Genomic DNA, 27,232 nt, shown 5'->3' on the forward strand with positions numbered 1-27,232 from the left:
CACAGTGTATGCCTGCACTGTGTAAGACATATACAAAAAATCAAACATATTCTTTTTATTTTTTGTGGATCTTGCATAATTAGGATTTTTATTTCATGTAGGCTTCACTTTGCTGCGATGATAAAGCTTCTGAAGCACCCACATTTCTTTTTTGCATATGTCTCATAGATACATAATTAGTACATTTGTTATAAACTTATATCACAAACGTATTTGGACATCTAAGCGTTACTTATATGCAGAGAAAAAGCATCTGATTCCTGAAGCTACATTTTGCACTTGATTTTTAGAATACATATAGGAGGAAATTTAGCTTGTAAACAGCAGTAAAAATGTAGTGCTAAGGTTTGAAAGGGCAGAGCATCAAAGGGGTGCATACAAAAAGTTTTACACAGCCAGACCCACTGAGGGAAAACTTGAAAAGTTACTCCTAATAAGGTCTGTACACCTTAGTTTATTAGGGTGTACATGCATTACCACATTTGATGGGGTAAGTGTGTCTTTTCTCAGGGAAAGCTATCATCCATATGGAGAAATATAAGAAAATGTTAAAAGTGAATTTACACATTCCCATTTATATAGAAATGCCCCCAGTGTGAAATTCGCGGGCGTGCCGATTGTGCGCCGAAGGCGTGCCAAAGGCAAGCCCGTCTATGCCCGTCCGCGCCTGGACCGCGCCCAGCGCCAGGACCCCTGGGCCCCGACGATGCCAGCCCACACGCTGGACTTACGACGCCGCCACCCTCAACGCACTCAAACTCGGCCGGAACCCCGCCTGCTACCGAGCCACCCCGAAACGTACCTACGGACCCTTCACCTGCCAAGCTTGCAAGTTCACATGCCTCCGGACCTGCACCGCACCCGCCAAGCAGACGAGCACCAGCAACAACCACCTAAAGTGCATCCTGCTCAACACCCGCTCTGTCCACAGACACGCTGTTGAACACTGGAACCTGCTCGACACAACTTCACCAGACGTCACCTTCCTCACAGAAACCTGGATGAACGCCTCCTCAGCGCCCGACATCGCCATAGCCATCCCGGACGGATACAAGATCACCCGGAAGGACCGCGTAAACCAGACCGGAGGAGGCCTCGCCATCGTCCACAAGAACACCATCCGCATCACGTCAAACCCCGACGACACATTCACCGCCGCCGAACACCTCCACTTCCAGATACACATGCGGATCGCCACCGCCCGCATGGCGGTGGCGATCCGCCCAACATTCTCTCCCGCCCGCATGTCATTCTCCCCCCGCCATATTACTATAGCGGGGGGACCCCGGCAGTCGGAAAGACCGTCCGCCGGTTGTCCGCCGGTAGGCAATCCGCCTGATTGCCTACCGGGCGGAAAAGCAGTTAATATGGTGGCGGTGTCTGGTAGACACCGCCATCCATATTAGAATGCAGGCGGGGTAATGCCTTTCCGTGGCGGCGAAATGCATGCGGTCTTCGGCATTGGGGGCCCATAGTGGGCCCCTGGGGATTCTGGGGGCTGGGGGGTGAACATGGGGTGTACCTATGGTACCCCCCTGCATTTCAATGTACAATGTGGCAGGCACCGGGCGGTGCCTGTCACGTTGTGCTTTGAAAGGCACAACTTGCTTTTGTGTCCTTGTGGCAGGCTGTGCTTTCAGCACCGCCTGCCGTAATGTTACAAATGCGGGATGCGCCCACCAGCGTGGCGGGCGCATCCTAATTGTAGGTGCGGGACCGCCGCAAGCATTGCGGGTGGTCCCGTTTCCCAGGGGTATGGCAGACGGACAAAGTCCACCTGCCATACTAATGACCCCCCTAGTTTGTAATATACTGTAAAACAGTGATTTAAAAAATATACTAAGGAGAATAAATTGTTTAAAAAAGAACTGTAATGAGCAGAATTTAATAAGAGATGCATAAAAACAGAAAATTACCAAAGCATTGTCTATTAGAGACCTCACTCATGCAAAACAATTTGTTCAATCAGACTGCTAAAACATTCCTATTGGTGGCACACAGCTGAAAAATATGTATTCACTGCGGATTATTTTCTTTTACAAATTATTCACTGATATTCGACAACATTTGGAATATGTGTCACACATTAACTGCACTTGTGTATTTACACCTAAAAATGTAAGTGCAAGTGCTATTAATTTGAGAAAATGCATGCTCAACACCTTTTTGTGTTGGTGCACAATAAATCTTTCCAATTGGAAATGTTTTCCATGTAATGAAGAAAGGGAAACAAGAAAATATCAAACGTGCATTTGTGCTAAATTACAACTGCTGCTTGGCCTCGCTGTGGACTAGTGCCAATTGTACAGTTAGGGGTGAGAGGGACACATCGTAGGGGATCTCAAACAATGAGTAAATCCAAGCTGGCTGAGGGGAGAACCTGTACCTACAATTTTCATAGATTTGATAATTTTATAAACAATTCACAGAAATTATTACTTTTGTAGTGTTCCTTGCGTACATCTATGAACTATGACTGCAAAATAAATATTAGCAGTCATAAGATTTTTAAATTCATGCAATTACACATTTATTTTAGTACATCTTTTTTTCTCCAAAAGGAAATAAATGTGAAAATATCTCTGTTCGATGATTTTGGGAATTGATAAATAGCTTGCATCTTTAGCCATGTTCTGTACATCCTGCCTAAAAGATACTGAAGTAGGGGTAGCTGTGGCATGCACTGAGAACCTATAAGAGAGCCAGTGGCGGCTCCTCTGCAAAGGCGGAAGAGCGTTGCCCCACTGCTTTGAAGCAGTGAAGTAAAGGAAACATAAAATGATATTAACTTGTATTATTATAATTTTCTGTTTCCTTCTGCTGCAGCTTTGCGTTTGGGACGCGGCTGCTGTGATGACAGAGGAGCAGGGGAGGAGTGGCTTTCCCACTCCTAAGTGCACGTGACTGCTTGACCGGCCCTATCGGGCCGGCCAAATATTATTGCGCAATCTGCATTTTCTCCATGCAAGCTGCATTACAGCCTGAGTGGAGAACATGCCCAGGCCCCCATTCCCTGGCCGAGCGCCAATCCATGGCGCGCAGACTAATCACAACGCTACAATGCAGCGTTGTGATTGGCTATTGGGAGGCTGGGAGCTGGTTGCCTCCTGCTGCTTCCTGCATCCTGCTGCAGGACCAGAGTCAGGAAGAAGAGGACGGAGGAGAGGCGACGGCCGCCCGTCACAGGTAAGTTTTTTTTTTTTTTACTTTATACTTCCCTCTCCCACCCCCTCTTCCCCCGTCCCACAACTCGGGTCCGGTAGCAGCCGCTATTGAAGGGAGCGTCAACCTGCATACATACTTTTGTCACACGTGGGTGGGCTGTTACTCCAGGAGAGGTCCCACTGACAGGTGAGGATATCAGAACCCATGATGTCGTAGCCTGGCTCACACTGATATGTCACAACTGTGCCCCGAATCAGATCAGGGTGTGAAGATGTCTTCCAGCCGAACTCCACATCAGGCAAATCAGGGCAGGTGTCATTTCGGGCCACTTCTAAATTGTGGGAGCGGGGAAGAAAGAAAGTGAACAGCTGCGACAAGCTCAATGTCAAAGAAAAAAAGACTAGCATAATGTAATCTAACATCATCTATCAGAAGGTAACAAAAGGCACACTAGTAGAACATGTTGGACGATAACATGGCATAATATAAATTAGAATATTGGAATGTTGGAAGCTCCATTGAAAACAATGGAGTGCTCCGGGCTTATAATGGCTGGTATAAGCCCGGAGCTCCAACATTCCAATGTTTCTTTGTTCACAGCTCTGGCTGTGAACAAAGGCTTCAGGGAGCCTGAGGGGATTTGAATCCCCTCGCGCTCCCTGAAGGCTTTGTTTTATTTGTTAGAACATTCTGCCCTCTAGTGGCAGAATGTTCTAATAGCCTTATAGCCCTTCGTAGTAGGGGTATACCAGCTATTAAAGTCCCGCTGCTTTGTTAAAGTCCCTCGCCTTCGGCTCGGGCCTTTAACGATGCAGCGGGCCTTTAATAGCCGGTATAGCCCGCTACGGCGGGCTATAAGGCTATAATATAACATTAGATACACTATCACAATCAAGCGTAATTTAATATGCTATAATTCAAAATATTATGGGATAACATAAGAAAATATAACAAGCAATAATACAGTAAGATAGAAAAAATATGGCTCTAGATAAAAAGACCAAAGCTAAAAATGTAACAGAAACATAAAATAGCACAATAGAAAATGCTGTAGCTTGCTATAATATCAGATATAATAATATGAGATAACATATGAAAACATTTATGAAATAAAATAATATATAAAATACAGAAAATGTAGATGGAAAGAAATAACAGAAGAAAAGGTGTCACAGAGAGAAATATTCAGAGGTGGAAAAAGATAATGAGAAATAGACATGGAAGGCAAAAGTGATAATTCTAGAACAATATGAAAGCAAAATGTGTGGGAAAAGAGAAATAAAAAAGAAACATTTCAAATTAAATAAAATGATAAGGGATGAGCATAGCATAAACATTGAGACAGAATGATAGTGGGAGCAATTAATGCATAAAGGAAGGGGAATAGTCAAGACAGAGAAGTTACAACAGATACAAAAGTCTGCAAGATAAAGAGAGTAAAAAAAGGAATAAATAACGAGGAAAAAATAAACATCTAGAGAGAGAAAGTGATATTTTTATAAATTCAGTGCTCAAGGTAAAACGAGGATAATATTCAGCATAAGTAGAAGAGAAATATTATGTCTGAAAAGTAAGAATAAAAACAGATGAAGCTGTGTGCAGAGAAAGACATTGTGAGAGTGTCTCACAAATAGGGACAGAAACAGATAGATGGAAAGGTTCAAAACTATGGCAAATATGAAAAGATAAAAACAATCTTAAAGAGATTGTTGGAAGTAACCATAAACATTAAGGTAGGTGGAACAAGGAGAAAAATTCAAGAGATTCACCCATGATGTCCCATCTCCGAATGTCAGATTGTATAACACAAATATTGTGTCTTAGGTATTGTTTCCAAAATTATCATCCCAATAGGTGATCATTTTCTATTAATAACCCCAATAGGACAATATTTGTATGAACATTATTTAAGGGACAATATTAATGTGAAACAATTTTTTGGTTACTGTATTCGTGTAACATACCCCCTAAAGTCTATTGTCCCTCTTACCTTTAAAGTGTATGATGAAACCCTGGCTCAGCCCAAATAGGGGGTCGTTGGTGTCAGACTGGAACTGTATGGTGACGTCGTTGTCGGAAGAGAAGATCATGAAGCGCTGGTGCACCCCCATGTATTGGCCCAGGATGCGGGCTGTCAGGTCCTCACCATCAAAGACAGTCAGGATGTCACTCTTTCGGATATTCAGGCTACAGAGAAGGAGGGTAGTAATAAAGAAATAGAAGTAAATGCTTTAAAGAGCTCAATCAGGTGTAGCCCTTGAACATAGCTTGGTAGCCTGAGATGTGCAATCAAATGTACTTAAGGCCTAGGAAAATAACTTGTAATTTCAAACATTTGTTTTTCAGATTGTGTTCTGTAGCAACACCTTGAAAATATATTTTTGACCTAGATATATGGATATATCATTAATATTTTAATGTTTAGTTATAAATAAGAACCAGCCTAATACCGGAAAACTGACCGATGAAAATAATCTGGGAATATTGATGTTGCAGGAGATGAGAGGAATACAGTAACACAGGACAAGGGGTGCTCAAGCTCGGCACAAGATTTCAGAGACTGGGCAACGAAGAATAGACACAAGGTGAAGAAGCAAAAAAAAAACAGGAAGGAACAGTGGCTAGCAGATAAATTAATTATGGTAGGCAGTGGAAAAATTAAGCTAAGAGAAAGGAGTACTTTTACACAGCCTCTCCTAAAATTTGTGTTGTTCTCATCTAAGAATGTCTTTAGAGCATGCCCATGATATATCTTAAAATACTAGAAATATCGACATCTTACCCATAGCATATGTCTTCTCCCTCAAATTAAGAATACAAATATAGAACAGGGTATTAGCAGTGTGATGAAACATTTGGATTATTTTTTGTTTCAAGTCCAAATAGAAAAGACACACTCTTCATCACACTACCAGGCACACTGATCTACTATTGTGGAGACAAGCACCTGAGATAGTAGATAGTGCCACAAAGGTGATTCGAATGGTATCATTTCCCAAATAATATGGGTGATTTAGAGCTCAATTTTTGGTTGAGTTATAGAAACATCTGTAATTGGATCCAAACAGTATCATGGTCACTGTATGACACCATTTTAGTTTACCATTAATAAAGTCCTGTTTTTTTCAATTCTTTGGTTTGCTGGTAATATATCACATGCCATTAATAATATTACAGATGAGATTAAATACCTCACTACCCTTAACCCTATGAGAGAGACAACAATGAATTTAGAATTATTTATTGGTTTGAATATGTGTTGCTATTTCATTACATTGTGCTTTTATTTTGTATTGATTGGCACAAAGCATTGCTTTTCAAATACAAGTTGCTATGGTCTGTTTGGCTGTTGTGTTAGGTATGTTTTTCAGCTTTAATTCATAACCCCAATTTGACTTTAACTCTGGCTTTTAGGTGAATTTCTGGGGTTAATTTGATCATATGTTAGGGTGTTATTACAATGCCGGTTGTAATATCACTTTAAACTTTGGTAAGTGTCTGCCAAGCAATGTGCATATCTGTAAAACAACAGCAAAGTTATTAGCCAATCCATGATTTTTGACCTACCCCTATTTATCTCTGTCCCCTCTTCAGATCTGCCTGAAACCCTGGCTTACCCTGCCAAATGTTATGCATGTTCGTTACAGAGCACCAACGTTAATTGATATGTTATCTTATAATTTTTATAGCACTCTAATAACCTGAGAAACCCTTTTTGTCCTCCACTTTCATTTTTGCCACCCCCTTGATGGACCTGAATAAATTTGTCATACCCACAGAAGATGAAACATACTAAATATCTGCCAAATGACATTTAGATTTGTCAAATAATGACATAGTTATTAGCAAATAGGCACATTTTTGGCCCGTCCTTTGAAAAGTGCCCCAATTGATGAATCTAAACAAGTAAAAAAATTCAAAGAGCACCGCAGTCACTAGTGGAGGAAGTGGGCCATGCTAGTGGTGGAAGTGGGATGCGTCAGGGAGGGCCTTCTACAAACAGGTGTGGTCCTGGAACTTATTTGTTTTAGGAATTAAGCACTGGTCTTGGAAAACTGGTCACTTGTAACAGGTTTGGCATAGGGCCTGTCCCAGTGATTTTTTATTTTTGTTTGGTTTGTTTTATCACTGCAGTGAAGTCCCAGTGAATTTTTATTTGCATAATTACTTAAAATCTTTGCAAAATTGTAGTACATTAGCCAGAATTACAATAAAATATGTATCTCACGACATTATAAAACATTTATCTAAACGTGTATAATAATTTAGGACTGTCATTTGGTCAGTAATACCAGACCGTATCTAAACTGTGACCTTGTTCTTAAATTCATTGTTTTTAAAATTAAATATTAGCAAAGGTCCATATTCCCTGGGTTTTCATGGGAAATTAATTCTTAGTTCATTGTGGGGCTTATAGGTGCCGTGCAATTCTTTCCTGGGAGGGGCTATTCGCCATACTGCTCCTTCTGTTACTTCTGGGGGCTCAACAGTTGCCACCCCACGTTTTTCCTCTGTTTTGTTTTCGATTAGGGCCCTTCGTGTCATGTTCATATATTTGCCAAATTTGGCCAGGTCTGAAGACTCTATACTTGACTGAAGCAGTGCCACTCCATCGGCGTATCTTCTGGTCCCATGTCTCAGGAACATTGGTTTTAACAGAATACATTGATGCTGTAGTAATGCAGGGCAGCAGCATAGTAGATGTACCAACGATTCAGCCCTATAATTACACAGCCTACAACTGACTATATTGTTCAATGATTTCCAAGCCAGGTTCAGTTCTTTTATTGGTAGGGGGACTAGGCACACCCATTGAATTTCCTTCAAACACTTCCTTCCTAGAGGACTGTTCATGTATGACTGGATTTTATGCGACTCGTATGCTTTAGTTACGCCGGCCAGACCTCTGTCTACCTTCAGTCTTGCTATATCTTCGTCCCTTGATATCTGGTCGGTGTGCTTTTTTAGCACCCTCTTTATTGCAAGGTAGTTTAGTTCTTCTTTTGACCAGGATGCTGTAGATAAGTCCAACTCTGCCACTGTCTCCAGGCAGTATCTCTACCATGGGTTCGACAACCCATCAAATATTGTTCTCAATGCCTCCTTAAGGGATCCTTTCTGAGCTTTTATCGTCTTGAACCAAAATTTAACGAGGGTGCTCCTGCATTTGTATTTTTGTTGTACAAGGCCAAACTCATGCCGAATCAGGGTGTTTTTTGTGTACTTGGGGAGCCTAAAAAGCCTTTTATAACACTGGTACTGGGCTTTTTCCATCATCTTTTCCATCTTACCTGGGAATGCCTGTGATGCATACCCTGCAACCGCAAGGAGTTTGGCTTTTGTGACTCTCATGATGGGTTTCGTGGTAGGGCTATATAGTTTGCCTTGGAGTTTGCAGAGGTCGTAAATGGTGGTTTGTATTTTGGCTTGCGTCTTGGCCTGGTGCAAAGTTGCCTTGCCTTTGTCGTTCAGCCATGCTCCTAAATATTGATATGCTCTTTCTGTGGCTATGCTGTTGTTGCCCAGTCTCAACTGTAAACCTGTTTTCTTAAGGTGTTTACCAAACACCACAACTTTTGTTTTACTGGGGTTGGCCAAAAGTTCGTTTTCCAGGTTGTAGTTGTTTAGTGCATTCAACCCTCTTTGTAAACCTACTCTGGTGTGATCATGAATCACCAGATCGTCCGCATACTGAAGTATATTTAGTCGTTGCTGTTCGATGTTTGGGATTACCAAACTTGCTCCTTGTATAGCTTTCCCCAGGTCTGCCGTGTAAAGATTAAAGAGTGTGGGTGCTAAAACGCAGCCCTGCTTTAGGCCGCGGACAGTTGACATCTAATGTGTGACTGTTGGAAACGCCCACTCCCACTCCGCAGGGTGGTGGTGGACTCCCCGAACACACTGTGGTAGCTTGGCTCGAGTGGTCAGGAAACAGGCGCAGTGCTAAGCATACAATATACCCATACAAGAACCATGCGTGCATCCGTTCCAAAAACGACTCTACACCGTAAAAATTATGAAAATATTCTTTCTTTATCTTTTTCTCTTAGTTACCGATTGGAAAAATAAATAGGTCAATCACAATATACAAGTTTCAATTAGTGCAGGTCAAATAAATATTGGCTGTTTGATGAAATAAATAGGGGTGATCATAAATAACAGGGCATAAATACAAGTGCAATATATACAGACAATTAAATACTTTGAGGCAATAAATACTGTACCAATAAATATTGTACACCAACAAGTCCTGTGGACCCATAAATATAGTGCAGCAATAAATAGGTAAAAACTCAATAAATACAGTATCCCCAATAAATAATTAAAAGTATACAGCAACACTCATGTAATCAGATGACACTTCAATTCTTAAGGGCAGATTTGGCCCAGGCACAGCTTGTAGGGTTGTGGAAGGCTTGAGGGGGGCTACTCCCTGGCTGGGACAAGGCTGAGGCCTAAGCTGAGGTGGATCAAAGGGGGGAATACCAGTGCCCTGGCTTTCTCTCTCCACACAACCTCTCTAGGTTAGTCCCAGTTCACCCCTTGCACAGTCAGGTTGGTTTCAGCACCTCCCTAGCCCCTTAGAGCAGTCTCTCAGGTCTCCACAGGGCCTTAGGCGCCCTCTACTCCACTTACTGCCCTTTTTCTGATGTTCCGACGCCGCTGGAGTCGTGTCGACGCCGTGAGGCGGTTCCGGTTCGGTCTCGGCGGCCTCGGCACAATGTCAGTTCTTTGACGACGCCGGTAGGCGGTTCCGGTCCGATGTCGGTGGCCTCGGTTCGATCTCGACCTCCGGTTCGACGGCGTCGGGCAGTCTCCTCACGATGTCGACTTCGGGCGGCTCCGGTCCGGTGGCGCTCTCGGCTCCGATGACGTCAGCCGGCCTGGCCTTGATGTCGACTTCCGGCGACTCCGGGGTGCGATCCTCACCCCCGACCTCCGGTGCTCCTCCACACAGGTTCCGGGCGACTCCGGAGTGCGATCCTCACTCCCGACCTCCGGTTCACCTCTACCTCGGTCTCCGACGACTCCGGAGGGCGGACTTCACTCCTCCGATGACGCCGCTCGCTCGACCTCGGTTCACTTCCTCCTCGACCTCTGGTATTCCTCACGACCTCCGTCGGCGCCCTCTCACGACCTCAGGCGGCTCCGGGTACGACGTCTGCTACTTCAGTCAGCGCCGCTTCTCCACCTCGGGCTCCAGGTCTTCAGGCTACTCGACGCCGGACTCCAGGGAAACCAGTTCTCAGGTCAGAATCTTGCTGTTTTCTTGGTTCTAAGGCCTGTTCCTGCTGTCCAGGTCTTTAGGATAAGTTTCTTCTGTCTTCTTCCCACACAGGGCTATAGGCTGGGATCCATCAGTAGGGACAAGTATCAAGGGTGGGTTTATGGACCCCACTCCAGGCACAAGTTTCCACCCCTGCTGCTTCACTCCTTCCTCCTTCACTGTTGTGCTCCTCTCTCTTCACCAGTCAGGTGCCAACTGCCAGCTCCAACTGCCAACTGCCTCTCTTATCCTCCCAACATTCTAAACGGTCTCCAACTGTCACAGAGTTCTGGAATCTCCTGGAATGTTCTGGAAGGTGCTGGTAGGTTCCAGTGGATGCTGGTGATGTCACAGGTGGCCACCATTTTGTGCTTCAGGCCCTCAGGCAGAAGTTTTCAGGGGTAATTAAAATGGCTCCCTGAATCTGCATCAATATAAAAAATGAAAACAACTGAGGGAAAAAGGGCCAAGTCCTACAGTGACTGTATCCCCCACCAGTTTGATCCTCACCCACGTGTTGGTATACAATGACATCAATGCCTTCAATACTTTTCCGGGGATCTTCCAGCGGGACAATTTGTACCACAACTTATTTCGATTAACCCCGTCGAAGGCGGCCAAGTAATCTATGAAACATGCAAATACTGGCAGGTTTTTACCAGAGTTTGCCTGATATGCCAGGAACGAAAGGGTCATAATGTTATCTATAGTGGAGCAGCCTTTTCAGAATCCGATCTGGTAAAAAGGTAGTATTTCATTATCCTCTATCCAGGCTGTTAGTTTGTGTAACAAAGTGCTGGCATATGCTTTGCCTTCGATATTAGCAAGGCAATGAGTCTATAATTTTTAGGGTCGGTTTTTGCTCCCTTCTTATATATTGGTTGCAATAGAGAGCCTCTCCAGGCATCCGGCATGTCACCTAGGGCTCTGCATTCCCTATACAGCTGTGTTAACAGGTCTGCCCACTCCTTGGGATCCTGCTTGAACAGTCCGCCCGGTAGGCCATTTGGGCCCGGGGCTCCGTCCCGTTTTATCTTTTTTTAAATCTTTATAACTTTTTTTTTTTTAATTTTATTTTTTTATCAAATCTGTTTTTATTATTTTAAGAATACACACAGTGATAACAGGCATTGCATACAGAAGTTTGCAAGCATGCATAAATTGTTAATCAGTACATGGGCGTGTGACCACTTTAGTTTAACATGCGTTCAAACTGTACTGCAAATGAAACAGTGAATGCTCACCCAGGAGCTAGCTGTACTACATTTTGTCAATTCTGGTGCAGTCTCTAAGGCGTAGTAGAAAAAACCGTGTGCCAACCTCTCAGTTACTCGTGTGATCCTATGCCTATCATTCAGCTCAAGCAATGAAACAGATGAATTACTTACAAAGCAAAGAAACCATAACAATGGCAGCGTAAACCATTTGTACATGCTTAACTCCCTCCCCCTCTACCTCTGTCTCCACCCCTCGCCCCCCGGGGTCACTTGTGTGCTCCTCAGCCATAACCGCATTAGTGTAGTTGCACTCGTGCCAGGGTAGGGTAGGAGAAAGTGGGACCATACTATCCCGTCAGTACAGCAGCCTGTGGCATGCCTCCACCCGCGCGGACACTGCCAGCTTCCCCCGTATGTCCCATGTGGCCCTCCCAATCCAGCCGCTGTAGCACGCAGAGCATCTGCTCCCAGCGGGCCGCTATAGGCTCCTTTCGCAACCCCAGGGTTTCCTCCCTTCGGATGGCAGTCCCCTCTGCCCTAGCCCATGCCTGAAATGAGGAGCTCCATGCCCGTGTGTGTGGCGGGTGGTGTGCCTTCCACCTCCTTGTAAGGAGGCGCTTTGCTACTACGAGTCCCAGATCCAAGAATCGGGACGTTACCTTGTCTTTAGGAGACCTCTTAAAGTGGTGTAAGATATGTTCGGGCCAGTCAAAGGGTATGGTAGGACCCGCGCTACCCTGCAGCAACCCACTGATCACGCGCCAATAGGTGCCCAACCCAGGACAGCTCCACAGCATGTGCAAGAACCCCGCCCCCAGCTCATTACACCTAGGGTACAGTGCATTGTTGCGGTGAAAATACCTGTTGATCAGCTCTGGTGTGAGATAAGCCCTGTGGACAATGAATAACTGGATTTGGCGGAACCGCATGTTCCTGGGGATACGCACGGGACTTTTAAGTTTCCTTTCCCACTCCTTATCCACTAGTGGCCGCCCCAGGTCCAGTTCCCATTTGCATTGAAGCGGGCCCAAGCTGACCGCCGCATGTTCCCTTAGCGATGCCGCGAACCAGGTGCCTGCCTCTACCCATGACATGCAGGTATTGCATGGTTAGATGCTGACTGGGCTCCGTGGTCATGTCCCCCCATTTGGCAGTCAATCTCGCCATCCGGGAGCGGTGCGCCAAGAACCCCCCGGGCGGTAGCCCGTCCTCTGCCACTAGGGTCTCGTATGGTATGAGCTCACCATCCTGGTATAGATCTCCTAGCGTACGTACATCGGCCTCCCACCATTCTATGAGCGCAGGAGCCGCAAGCACCCCTCCACCACTAGGGGAACCCTCCAGAGGTATGGCCGGCGCATAAGGGATAACAGTGCGGGTGAGATATAGGGCCCTTCGGTAGCACTTGTATGCCACAGCCAAGAGGAGCGGTGTCGGCCGCATGAATGTAGCAAGAGGGTGGAAGAGTCTGGTTATTTGTTCTAGCGAGTAAGGCGCCATTGTTGTGGCTGTATCATCCCTGCCCCTATCCGCCAACCAGCGAGCAACCCATTGCAGTTGAGCGGCCAGATAGTAGTGTTCGAAACAAGGAGCAGCCAGGCCACCCCGATCTGTCGGCAGGAATAATTTCGTAAGTGCCAGCCTATGTCTAGAAGTGCCCCAGACAAAGTCCCGCAACATCCTATTGAGCACGCCAAAGAAGGGGGCCGGAATAAATAGCGGCAAATTAACAAAGTAGTACAGGAGGTAGGGAAGCATGACCATTTTGGCGGGTGCCACCCTACCTATAGTCGTCAGTGGAAGTGTACTCCAGAAGCGCACCTGCGATTTAAGCGCCATGACCGCCCTTCCCAGGTTCCCATCAAATAAATCAGCTGGGCGACGGTAGATTTGTATCCCCGGGTATCGGAAGGTGCCCTCTTTCCACTGGACCTGCGTACCATCAAGGCAGTATCCCAGGTCCGCGGGCCCTGCGCTAAAAGCATAAAGACAGGATTTACCCGCATTCACTCGAAGTCCCGAGATAGTGGCGAAGGTCTGCAGCAGCTGGGCCAGCCGCTCCGGCATGCGCCCCACATCCCTCACATACACCAACAGGTCGTCAGCATAGAGCGACACCTGATGAACCGTGTCCCCCAGTGGTATACCATCCCCTAAAGTCGCCCGTATAGCCACCGCTAGGGGCTCAATCGCCAGCGCGAACAGCAACGGGGACAGAGGGCACCCCTGCCGAGTGCCCCGGCCCACCGGTACCGCTTCAGAGACGTAGGGGCCCAGCCGCACACGGACTGTGGGGTTCTTGTAGAGCAGGTTGACCATCTGGAGGAACCCCCCTCCCAGCCCATACCGCAACAGCACCACCGACAGATAACCCCATTCTAGGCAATCAAACGCCTTCTCCAGATCTAGGATAAGGCATCCTGCTCTGGGCCACTCATGTAGGGCCTCGGCTGCCACCCTGAAATACCTCTTGAGATTTAACGACGTGGACCTCGCAGGGACAAACCCGTTCTGGTTTGCATGTACTAAGTGGGGGACCACTGGTGCCAACCGTTCCGCCAGCACTTTTGCGAGGATTTTATAATCCACGTTAAGCATCGCCAGGGGTCTGTATGATCCCAAAGCCATGTGGTCTCTGTCTGGTTTAGGCAGGGAGACCAGGAACACCTCCAGCATGGAAGGGGGCAGCGATCCTTCCTCTATCGCTTTGTTGTAGAGCGCGTGAAGTAACGGCGCCAGGGACTCACGATATGCTTTATAGTACTCTGCAGGCAAACCGTCTGGCCCCGGCGTTTTCCCGGATGCCATTGATTGGATCGCCTCCCCAATTTCCTCTAGGGAGAGAGGTTCATTGAGTGCTTCCTTATGCTCCTCTGAGGCTGTGGGCAGTTGGATAGAGTCCAAAAACCCCTCCAGAAGATACCTGGGTCCAATCCCTTTGGCCTTGTACAATTGCTTATAGTGATCAGTGAAGGTCCGGTGGATTTCGCGCTGCGTATATACCAGCATCCCGTCCACCCTTCGAATTGCTCCTATCAGGGCACGGCGTTCCTCCTGCCGTATCAACCAAGCCAGTAGGCGGCCCGCTCTATCCGCCCGAGCGTGCGTTCTGGCCGTGTACGCCGCATAGTTGTGACATCGGAGCCGCTCCAGAAGCTCCTTATGTTTGGCGCGGAGATCCTCCAACCTGTGCGAATGTCTAACCCCTCCTTCTCCCTCCCGCTCATACTGTAAGAGCTCGTCCTCTAAGCGCGCCAGGGAATCTGAAAGCGTCCTACGTATGTTCCACGTGGCCCCCAAGCAGTGTCCCCGGACGGCCACTTTGTGGGCGTCCCACTCCACTAATGCGCTGCTCGCCGTCCCTTCATTAATGTCAAAATATGCTAAGATAGCCGTACCTAGGGAAGAGCGAAACTCCGAGTCCTCCAGCGCGCTTGGTTGAAGTCGCCAAGTGGACACCGGCGAGCGGTCCGCCTCCCAGCTGATCCAAAACCACAGGGGGTTATGATCAGAGTGCGTCCGCCCCAGGTATTCTGACTGCGCAATAAGCAGGAGCAATGATTGGGAACCCACTATTCTGTCCAACCGGACATGCAAATCATGTACTGCTGTGTAGTAGGAGTAGATCCTATCCGTCGGGTGGAGTATGCGCCACAGGTCCTGCAGCGCCCAGTGCGCGAGCCAGTCCCTAAGCGCCTGCGCGTTGGACTCCGCCACTGTGGCACGGAGGGGGGGAAAAGATCTGTCTAACTGAACATCCAGCACCATATTGAAGTCTCCTATCAACCAGGGGAGCCCAGCATAGGGGTGCAGGAGCTGCGTCAGCCGCGTTAGAAAGGACGACTGATCCACATTAGGTGCATATAACGATCCCAGCAACATCTCTTGACCATTCAGTTTTGCCCGCACTAGCGTGTACCTGCCCTCCCGATTCACCTCCACCCCCTCACAATTGAAGGGGACGCCCGCCTGCACCCAGATCAGTGTACCCCGCGCATGCACTGAAAAGGTGGTGCCATATATTTGCCCTCTCCAACGCCTGCAAAGCCTATCAAGCTCCGTCCGGGTCATGTGCGTTGCCTGTAGGAGGGCAATCCCCACAAAGTGCCGCTGTAGGTAGGAAAAGATGGAGTAATGCTTCGACGGTGTGTGCATGCCACGTATGTTCCAGGTCACGATATTAGTGTGTGTCATCATAAATCTGGGTAGTCAGGCGTGGCTTGGGGCGAAGTGGCCGCACCAGGGGGGGTGGGGGGGGAGATTTGGGCTATGGTCCAAGGGGAGCATGTCGATGCACTGCCATGTGAACAATATAACAACTGCAAACAGTGTAACAAATAGGGCGTATGCCCGAAGGGGCATCCGTCCAAACCTCAGAGACTCCAGTCAATGGTGAGCTATTCCAGTGTAGTGCCTGGTGGGGTTTGTGCGATAATGGTGACTTGTTTGCACTATTCCCCCTCCCATGTCTCCTCTGAGTGTAGGAGGTGCAGTAGCGTGACGTGAATTAAACTAACGCACAGGTCTGGTGCGGGTTGCAGCAGCAGGGGCCTACGAGTGTAGACGAGTGTGGCGTCTAACGCCGTGTGCGTCCCGCCCCCGTGCAGCAGGCCGCCCCCTTGTGTTACACATGTGCCCCGTTAAGCTCCGAGGACCCCCCAGTACACAGTGCAGTTCAATGACATGTGTGCAGACATATAAAAGGGAACAGCAAGTTTCAGCTAGTGTGTGCAAACCCTGTCCGAACTTAGCACACTGACATAATATCACACAATCTGGTCATCAGTCTGTGGGGTCACCACTGGCAAATTCAAGTCTTACGAGATCACGGTGGATGGAGACGACGTGCCACTGGTTCCCGGATCACTGCACGTGTGGGCCTCCATGCGGTCACTGCTATGCGGTGTCCCAACGGTCGCCACCGCCTCAAGTACCTCCTGTCGTTCCATTCTGATTCTATCTGGGCTAGGTGCTACTGGGCCCGGTCTTGCAGATTGGTGCGCCCCTCGGCGCCTACGCCTTCTGGACCTTCTCTCCGGGCGGCTGCCGACATCTGAACCTGAAGGTCTCGTTCCTGTCCCGATAATTGAGAAGTTTGAAGAGGAACGGGCGGGGCCTGGCCCCCGGCCTGGGCTTCTGCACCGGCACTCTGTGCGCTCTTTCCACGATGAATTGTTGGGATAACACCCCCTGGGGCAGGAGATCACGCAACCAGCACTCAACATATTGCTCCGGGTTTCTTCCCTCCACTCCCTCCGGAAGGCCCACCTCGTGGATATTGTTGCGTCGGGAGCGCCCTTCCGCATCGTCTATCCGGTCTTCGAGTGCATGGACCCGGTCAAGCACATCTTGTAGTGCTGTGCTGTGGCTCTGGGTAACAGGCTGAAGCTCTTGAAGCGTTTGACTGTGTGCTGCAACTCTCTCGGCCAGCTTACGGTGATCAGCGTGGAGGAGGGTGAAATCCGACGTGGCCTTGTCGATCCGTGTTTCTAGGGACTCCTTGGTCTGCTCCAGGGTAGTGCCAATCCTCTCCACCGTCGCAAGTACAGAGTCCATTTTGGCCAAGAGGGCCACCGCTTGCAGCTCCATGTCTCCATTTGGCGCCCGTGTGGGGGGTCCAGGCTCCCCGTGCATGTCTGTCCTTGCTGCGACTTGTCCCACAGCCGGCCCATCGCGAGTTGTTGAGCAGTAGGCATCCACAAGCTGTCCACAGGTTATGAGGGCACAACCAGTTGCAGGTCCCCCGGGTCAGAGTCCCCTCCTGTTGTCTAAGTGAAAATGTTGCCGCGCCACACAGCTAACAGAGCATCCCGCAGGCTCCCCTCCATGAGCAACGTCTGGAGTTCCACCCAATCCTCAGGGACCCAATGTCCGGCCTCAAGCGTTGGGGGGAGAGAAACCATCCAGTTTGTGCCAGCAACAGGCACCAGGGGGGTGTTCAATACACCATCAATTTCCCCTAATCAGCGCAGGGGTTCTTTTGCTATACCTCGCTTTTTCTGGGGCAACGCACCACTGTCCCTGCGTCTCTGGTGCACTGCCCGGCAGGACCTCCTGAGTCCCTCACTGATGGCACTCGATGGGAACAGTAAAGGCACGCCTCGACCCCACCAGGTACACCCGATAGGCCACTGATTCCCTGGGCGCGCCCACTCTATGACACCCCAACTGCGTGCAGCGCCACCACATCAAAGCTGCACCTATTAAAGTGCTGGTTGGTCCATCTGTGGCAGTGCGACTAGTCAGTGCCCCAGCAGGGGCCGCACTCTCTTGGCCGCTCCGCCGAGGTCCCCGACTCTGAGTCTCACTAAGGGCCCACTAGCGCCCCACTCACTATCACTGGGCGTGCCCTCCACTTTCAGGCTCACCGCCCGCGTCGAGAGTTGTAGTCTCAATCAAGATGCGCCTCCTTTAAAATGGAGCCCGCTCCCTGTTTCACCAGTCTGCATGCTAGCAGTATCTCCAGGCCTGGCAGCAAACAGCCCCCTCCAGCTCCTCCGTGGCCTCCTATTCCTCTGGACACTCCAGGTACACCATCACCCAGCTCCTGTACACTAGGTGGCTGCTCCTGGGTTGTATTGCCAGTCGCTGCTTGTCGCCCAGCGTGGGTGCAACTGCCCGTTCTGTCCCATGCCCCGCGCGCAATGCACGCTAGCCCCTAGGGTACACTGCAATCCTGCTAGGGGCACAGGTCCGACCAGGTCTCAGTTCACTCCTCGGTGCCAGCATATACAGGCTAATGGGTCACTGCAGTCTTCAGCAGCCGAAGGACCCACACAGTCACTTCAGGGCTCGCGCTCCTCACAGGGCCTATACGGGGCCAGGACCCCAGCTCACCTCCCGCTGCTCCATGCCACAGCTCAGACTGCGGTGGCAGCCACCACCACTCGGGGCAGTAAGCGCGTTGTCCCTCCTGGGCCACACTGCTCTCCCGGGCCTCAGCTCCTCTCCGCTACCCAGCCGCCGGCAGATCTCCAAGCCGTAGCAAGCCCTCGGGGCACAGACCAGGCCATCTCTGCTGGCGCCTCACCTCCTTTGTGGGTCCGCACCTCGCCCGGGCCTCACTCAATGCCTCAGAACCCAGCAGCGGCGCCAGCTGGTCTGCACCTCCAGGCCTCGGCAGGCCGCAACACCCAGGACGCCTCGCTCACAGGGGCAGTACCGGCCACACATGCAGCGCGTCTCTAGCTGCCTCACAGTGCGGCCTCAGGCTCTGGCGGCGGCCGTTGCCGCGCGGGACACTTTGCGCGCCCTCTCCTCCCGGGCCGCGCTGCCCCGCCCGGCGCTCCGCGACTCACAATCCGCCAGGCTGTACAGGCTCCCCGCTGCTTCCACGCACCAGTCCCGCACCAGGTGGGCACAAACTGCACCTCCACAGGAGAAATCCCAGGATATTCCGGGGGTAGCGGTCGGAGCTTCAGCAACTCGCGTCCGCCATGTTGGCTGGCTGGCCACGCCCCCCAAAATATTGATAACTTCTTTCGGCTCCAGTGCTTGACCCCCCATATCTATTTGGTCGTCTTCCTCCACTTCGGACCCATCTGATCCGGGGAAAGAGCTGACATTTTGGCCACCTGGGTTTATTGTATATATTTCTGCTGTATGGTCAAGCCAGGCATCAGCTGTAACTGCATTCCGCCTGTCCATTTTTGTATTTTCCATCTTGGCTATGTACTCCCAGAATTGCTTCTGTTTGTTAGGTTTGCATAATGCGAATAGTGTGATCCATTCCTTCTCCATCATCTGGCATTTTTCTTTCCATACTAAGTGTTTGTGGTTCCACTGGTCTTTGTAGGCTCTCTCTGCCACCAGGGTGCCTCTTTTACGGTATACCCATCTGACCTGTCTGAGGGTGCGGGTGCTATTCTTCAACTTAATATTGTATTTCCTGGATCGTTCTTGTTGCCTTTCTGATTTGTGGTTTGTATTCCTTGCCCCTTTCAATAGAACTGCCCGCAGTGCTTCGATCCAACTGTCCCAACTCTGGATGGTAGGGGAGAAAAGTCCACTATGTCCCTTCTGTACTAGTCTCTGCTTGCAGCGTTCCCAATTCAAAACTGTGAAGTGGTTCCATCTAATCCTCTTCACGAGTTTGTGCTCCTCCCACCCAGCTGTGTTGCTTATGGGCACCAATTCCTCACGGCGGTCGCACTGGAGTTTGAATTCTGCAATAAGCATTGCATGGTCGCTTGTTTCATGTTGTTGTATCTGGAAGTCCTGAATTCTATTCCTCATACTTTTCCTTATGAAGATATATTCGATTGTGGTTTGATTATTAAAAGTCAAGAGATATGAAGCATTGGGGTTATGTTGCTCGGTCCAAGCCTGAACTGAAATTAGATCACATGACCTTAAAAATTATTAAATTCTCTTTCCGCAGGGGAGCCTTGGTCTTTGTCCGGGTTCAGGTTATGGAGTTTAAAATCCCCAGTGATAATTGAGTCCAAATGATTGAATTCACAGAGCACTTCCGCTAGGGTTGAGATAATCCGTTTGGTATTTGCCATTTTTAAGACTCCCTTGTGGTTGAATTATACATTAATGATTAGGAGTTCTTTTCTAAGTTTACCGTCCCATAAACCGCTTATCACAATGCACTGTGCAGTGTCCGTTGATCTTCCAATCTCTTTGATTGAGACCTCCACTGCGGGATTCACATAGATTGAGAGGCCTCCCGAGGGCCTACCATAAAAATGTAGTTTCGTGGCTGGTACATGAATACTGGCAAACCCTTGTAGGTGGTTGTCCTCTGTGGCCCATGTTTCCTGCAGGCAAAGAATGTCCCCCTTCTGGATCTTTTCCATTGCAGAAACACTATTCCTTGTGTTTAGAATTCCTGCCACATTCCATGTTATGAGTCTCAGGCTTGTCATGTGGTCTCTTTTTGCCAGACCCTCAAATTTTTTTGTGGTTGAATTACAGCATATAACTTATTTTGTGCTGCAGGGCTAGGAGTACTGTATAGTGTGGCCTCCGCACAGTGAAGTGGCTTTGCTAGGTGTCCTTCTTATCAGAGGTCGCCAATGTTTCTTTCGAGTATTTTCCTCTCAATGTGACTTTTTTCCCGCTGATTTCAATTGCAATATTGTGAAAACTCAACTGGGTGTCTACGGTGTAAGTCCCTTTTAGGAAGATGCAAAATCCCCAGCACACGATTATATTATAGCAAAGATGTCTGAGTGCAAAGTGTGAGCACAAATTTAACACAAGTAATTGGTTCTTGTTCTCTTTTTCTTTTTTATTTCTTCAGGTTTTCAAACAGCCGACACGTGTTTCTTCGCTAACATGGGAAATCGTCCCGCTGGGGATTTTGCATCTGTTTATTAAAGTGGCCCTGATCACTGATTTAGGGAGACTAGTGGTTCTCCCTACCTTGCAGCACCGAGATCAAGATACCACTCCACATTAATACCAGTGTTATCCTCCTGAGTGGGGCCGCTAGCCCTATCAATAATACCACTGATCCTCATTGTAGTCCCTTTTAGGAAGGTTTGTGTCTTTGTATGGTTTCTATATTGTTTGATCAAGCCACCACCTTGTGTGGCTAGCACATCTGGGTTTTTTTCTTCTTCTAGTTCATGAACCACTATGCCCCATTTATCAAAAGTGGTCTTTTCTCTTAGGACCATATCGGCAAGGGATGGTGACTTCCATGTTGTTAATGTATTTTCCATTTTGGGTTGCTTTTTATCCACCTCAAATTGTATACTGAGGAGGTCTTTGTTTGTTATTTGAACTAACGAAGGGATGTGATGAAGCCGCTTCAAAATATCACCCCTGTTAAGGATGTCTATCCTTCCACGTGACCTGTACTGGGGGCAGAACATGACTTTCGATGAGGGCCCGTCCTCTGGTTAACCTTTGCTGTGCACGGCTTTCACAATGCACAGCAGGGTATGGTATACTTTCTTAGAAGTTAGAGGTGGCAGATTAATTTTTAAAAAAAACATTTTCTGAAAAAACTAAGGTTGAAGTTATGGTTATCATTGGGGATAATACCTTAATGTATGTTTAAAAACCCAGAACTTCACTCTATAAACAATAGGTAAAGTATAGTTATGGTGGCACATTAAAATTGAAAAACACTGGTATACTCAATTTATGGTTATCTCCAAAATCAATAACTCACACAACCGCCATGAAACCCGAAACCTGCACATTTGCGAGTATTTTCCCAAAATAAAAACCCCTTCCCCTCAACCCATTTAAGGGATGTTACCTTCCCTCTCCACCCTGAAAAGTTATTTTCTCCTGCCCTTGGCAGGGGTAAATCTCCAACCATTTCCAGGATGGGAAGGGATTGAATATTGGGTTGTGAATACTGACACACTAGTAAGTGTTCACACATTTCCAGGGCAGCAACACAGTAGATAGTGTTGTTTACAACTGGTGTCCCTGCCTATAAAATACTATTTTGTATACTAGACTTTCCAGTGTAATGATAACAAGCAACACCAAACAGGGTTGCTTACTTTTAAATTAACCTTGCCAAGTGTTTTAGTACTTATGGCCTAGGATAATGGTACTTAAATTCTGATAAATATTTTGTTGTCTGCTGATCTTAGCTATTCTTCATCTAGGAAGACTCAATTTATGAATTTGTCAAGCAAATGATTCTATTTCACATGTACTAGGCCCCGAAGTTAGTTACACAGGTAACTTATTTTGTGGAGGTTTCTTAGATACATTTCTTAGGCCACGCCCCTTTCAGAGCTCCTCCCATACCTTTGCCATCTCAATGAAATCACTGTTTGTGCCCATACATACATTTCAATCTCGAGCTGGATGCGCTTGTCCTCCTGTACGTGGATTCCCCAGACACAGTCTTGGCCCTTTCCGTAGTTCTGAGGCCAGTCTGGGGACAGGACCACCCCACTGGACTCTGAGATCTCTCCTCCGCACAGCGCTAGAGATGGGGTGAAGAATAGGGTTTGTGGTTGCATTTTAAGAAAAAGAAGGAAAAAGAGAGACAGAGTCACATAAATGAATGCAGGAACTCGCCAGAGGTTTCTTCAAGTATAAAAATGAAATAGCAAACACAGAATAGGGTTGGAGAACAGAGAGGTTTGGTAGAAATGTAGGTGATTTTAGAAAAGCAAAGTGCAAAGAGGTGAGAGACAGGTGAGAGGAATGTTAGGAGGAAAACTGCAAATGAAGGAACAGAGAACAGAAGAAGATTGAGACAGAATATCAGAATAATGAACACAACAGTGAAAGTGATATACATATAGGTAAAAACCGATAGCAAGAGAGGAAGAACGGTAGAAGAAAAGCAAGACAGTGACAGAAAGGAAAATTATGAAAGAGAAAGAAACAGAGAGAGGAAAAGGAAGAGGAGGAAAGGGTGGAGTGCAAGAGAAAGCAACAGAGTGGAAAGGAAAGAAAATTACAAAGGCAAAGGGAAAAAGCAAGATGGAAATCGACAGGAGAGACGGAAAAGAACACTGACAGATATAAGAAGAGAAAGAGAAAGAAAAAAAGAGTGGGGGAAATAGCAAAGTTAGATGGAAGGGAACAGGATTGGGAGAAAACGTAAAGGGAATGAGGGGGAAAAGGAGAGATAGGAAATAAATACCGCTGGAGGGACATCAACAGAGAGAAAGAGGGAGACAGAAGGAGGAAGGTGGGTGGGGTAAGAAAGAGAAACAAGCATTGGCATAGCCAATAGGTCTCGCTTTTGGGACCTTATAAGTATTCAGTTATGCAGCACAATATCCTTGGGGCAACAACATTAACTGTTGCATGGTTAAACACTTATAATGTCCCAAAGGCGAGACCTATTGGCTATGCCAATGCTTGTTGCTTAGGTATTTAAGCCAGGTAAAATGTTCCTTAGGTAAAAGGATGGACAGATGTAAATGTCTTAATTATGATACTTTATATGCAGAAGATACAGTCAGAAATGGAGACGGCTATTACTTTACACCAACTTCCTGAGGCGTCTTTTCATCTCATGCCAGATGCATTTTTATTGAAGTTCTTTTTTATTGTTATTACAATATTGCAATTAAAATGTAACTTTAAATTGTTTGCTTTTTCTAGTATAGCGTCTTATAGCAGTATAGAAATGTTGAAATATTGAAATGTCTGATAGCACTAAAGATCCTTGCTAGCTGTAAAAGTGCTCTTCAAAAACACTTATGCGCTCTTATACCTGCTTTGTTTTATATTTTCTTTTCTTAAACCTTCACTTCTTAACCCTTCACAACACAGAATTGCTTTTGGCAACAAGGCAATTTATAAATGCTTTGGTCTGAGCTGATTTATCCTGTCGAAATAATTACACTGCATTCAGGCACGCTGCTCTTGTATTTTTTACTAAATGTTTGTATTTTATTACAATGTGTTTTATTAAAATGATCTTTGAATGATGGCGCATAGGTGAAGCATGAGAAGGAAACAGCAGGAGATCCCTTGTGCATAATGATCCGACAGATGTGCCCCGAGTCTAATCCCCATAAGCCTGGAAATCCCTCTGATAGGGGATGTTCAAAGAGACCAGATGGGAACAGCCTGCTGCTCTTTTATCGCGCATTCCCTTCAAAGCCTGCCTGCGCCTCCTTCTATTTCTTAACTTTGCTAAGAACATTACATCTAAATGCACGCTAGAGTAGCACCCACCGTAGCAAGTCTGAAAGGAAGGCGGAAAGAAGCCACAGAAAAAGAGGCAACTGTGCGAATGGAAACACAAGGGCCATAATGCTGCACCTTTAAAACTGGGAGCAATGAACATAAGCTGCAGGCTGCATAGTGCATTGAGACCTTCAGTCCGACATGCTTTTCAAAAGGAACAAGCATTGGCCGTAATTTTGCAAGACGCGCGTCCGCGAGTCGGCGATTTCGCATGACGCGTGACCGCGAGACGCGCTCTGTGGAGGGGGAGGGGCGAGCAAGACAGAGAGGCAGAGTGAGGCGCGCGGGAGAGCGAGATGAAAGCCATATGGCGCCTCTGCTCGTAAGCGCGCCCCTGCGCACATGCACGCAAGCTGTAGGCCGTCCATTGTAGCATTTTTTGAAGCCCATACTAAAAGTCTTGCCAGATCAGCGCATGCGCTGGGTCAGTCGAGACCTAAAAAGGGGGGAAGAATCTTTTATTTGGGAACCCACCAACTCTTTGTTAAGACCCCCTATCCCATTGGAAACCAATGTAACTACAGACACGAGCATTAAAGTAAAGAATACCCTAATACAGGAAATGAGCGGACATATGTCAATGTCGTTAGCATGTTTGAAGGGCCTATGCAGTATAGGGTAAGGAGAAGTAGTAAGGAAAAGAAGAATCCTCCCCTCCCGAACTTACTTGTTCGATATAAGAACCGCTCCCGCCACATAGCCGCGATCGTAACATTTTGTAAACACCAAATGCGTTGTCTAAATAGCCGGCTAGGTAAAACACCTGTAGCCAATTTCGAAACTGACCTGACTCGAAAGATCATTTACGCATCCGCCATCTTAACGTGGATTTGAAACTATTTCTAGACTGGGCAATGTACATTAAAGGTATAAATCAAAGAGGGTCAATGCTTGTTAGCGAGTGGTCATATCGCGGTTCTGTTAACAATTTTTTATAAACGTCTGTGAATTTTCTAATTAACCTAAAATCCCAATTACCAAAATATTCTCCATTTTTGCAGCCGCTGTTTTGCACAATCCGTTTTTTCACAGGAACCATGTGGTTGTTCAAAGCAACGGTATAAGTACAACTTGTGCAATGATCTCAAATTAAAAGATCCCTGCTAAAAATATATTCCTTGGTCCATTTACAGTGGTATCGCACGATCCGAATCTCAAATAATAGACCACAATTTACTGAAAGCATTCTTCGTGAATGTCTTTTGTGCACAATTTTTATGTAAAAGTCACCAAAGTTTGTGTACTATCTGTTTCCTAAAATTCACAGAGGCAGGATATATATGTTGGCGTATACATCCAAAATTTGGAAACAAAAAAGAGGTAGAAAAAGGACTATGTGACCGCCATTTTGAACTGGTTTAACCCTATGTGAAAGAGTATAGCATACCAATGGAATTTGACACTCAGTGCGCCCCACCATAAATATGGTTAGTTTCTACCGTTGTCATCCCTAAACATAAGGATATACAAAACAATTTTTTTCTTCTTTTGTGCTCCTTTATGGTGGTGGAATTGCAGACAAAAAGAGTTTAAAGAAAAGCATATGTTCACCAAATAAGGTGATAACTCTACAGAAACAACTTTTAAGATGTTTGGTTAAAAATGCGGAGTAGGGCGAGCGAGTCCCATATTCAAATACCTGATTCAGTGTCTAAAGGTGTATGTATTTTTAGACAACTGCATACCTTAAAAAAGGCTGTATCAAATTTGGTACAGACAAGCCTGATTCAACAATACAACATTCTCCCCCAAAAGCTAACAAGGGCACAGTATAAGTTGTTTCTCAAAGATATGGGGGGCAACCTGGTTCTATAAGTCATTGCAGAGTCACATTGACATTTCACATTTTGTTCTATCCAAAGTAGTTTTGAGACCATACTCAGTGAAAGATTGCAGGGTACTCCAACTGCCTGTCTATAAAAATGATACATTATACTGCATAATTCAGTTTTGCCAACTCTATGACTCTTCTAGAGATTGGAGTATTAATTTAAGGGGCAGTATGTATGGAATGAAATCCTCAAAATAACTCCATGAGACACTGACCACACCCGACGCTCACCTTAGCTGCCACCCCAGCCTGCAAAGCCCCACTCCTACGCTGCTGGGATTAATGAGATGAAGTCAGGAATCTGCAGGGTGGGAGAAAAAATGAAATGATCCTCATCCTGTTTGTTATCTGTGAAATCACGATGCAAAGTTTGCCTGACATGATGTTACCGTCTTTGACCAGTGACTTGAGATGGTATGTTTTGTATCCACAATACACTGCGGCCTATACTCCACAAGTCTCTTGCATTTGACAGCAGTCTGTGATGGGCCTGCTAGTCGGTCTACAACACTGTTTCTTGTGTAGATCGGGTAACGCCAGGCAGCGCTGGAGAATCACGACGGCCTGTTTGCTATAGTCCAATGCACCCTCGGCTTTCCTTTGCGGCCAAGCTCAGATAACTTTACAATAAATGTCGCCCTGGAGCAATTTTCTAATGCAAGCGGGAAGATGCATGGTTCCTCATTGTACTAAAATGTACGGGACGTCATTCCCAGTTAGGTTTGCCACCTGTCCGGTTTTCTACCGGCACCACCGGTATTTTAATGCTCTAGTCGGTACAAAAATACGAAATATAACCTAAAGCCGGTATTTTGATCCCTGTAACTCCGGTCTGCGGCTGCAGTTTACCATGCTACTGCAGTTTTCAAGAAGGTGCTTTCACTGTGTGCTGATGATATGTATGTTCCAGAGGCGCAACTAGAGCCAAATTTCGGGGAGGGGGCCAGGGGAGGCCAAGAAAAAATTTCGGTGGTGGGGCGGCTGAATCTTTTAAGTAATAGGCAGAGTGGAGCTGCAGGGGCTCCTAGAAGGGGTGAAACAACAGCGAGGCCTCATTAATATGCAAATGGTCTTTTAAAGACCTGTGAAGTGCTCGGGTGCGGCTGTGTGCGCGCCCGG

General features: G+C 47.1%; 1 protein-coding gene across 1 annotated transcript in view; it reads right to left on the minus strand.

Moving 5' to 3' along the window:
* Positions 1-27,232, minus strand: part of SEZ6L2 (seizure related 6 homolog like 2) — a 256,811-nt gene that overhangs the window by 51,508 nt on the left and 178,071 nt on the right. The window contains exons 10-12 of the mRNA XM_085614538.1: positions 22,417-22,555; positions 5,156-5,352; positions 3,302-3,496 (exon numbers count right to left, since the gene is read on the minus strand). Of these exons, the coding sequence (XP_085470664.1) occupies positions 3,302-3,496; positions 5,156-5,352; positions 22,417-22,555 (531 nt within the window). The remainder of the gene's footprint in view (positions 1-3,301; positions 3,497-5,155; positions 5,353-22,416; positions 22,556-27,232) is intronic.

The sequence above is a fragment of the Triturus cristatus genome, chromosome 7, assembly GCF_964204655.1.
Source record: "Triturus cristatus chromosome 7, aTriCri1.1, whole genome shotgun sequence".
NCBI lineage: Eukaryota > Metazoa > Chordata > Amphibia > Caudata > Salamandridae > Triturus > Triturus cristatus.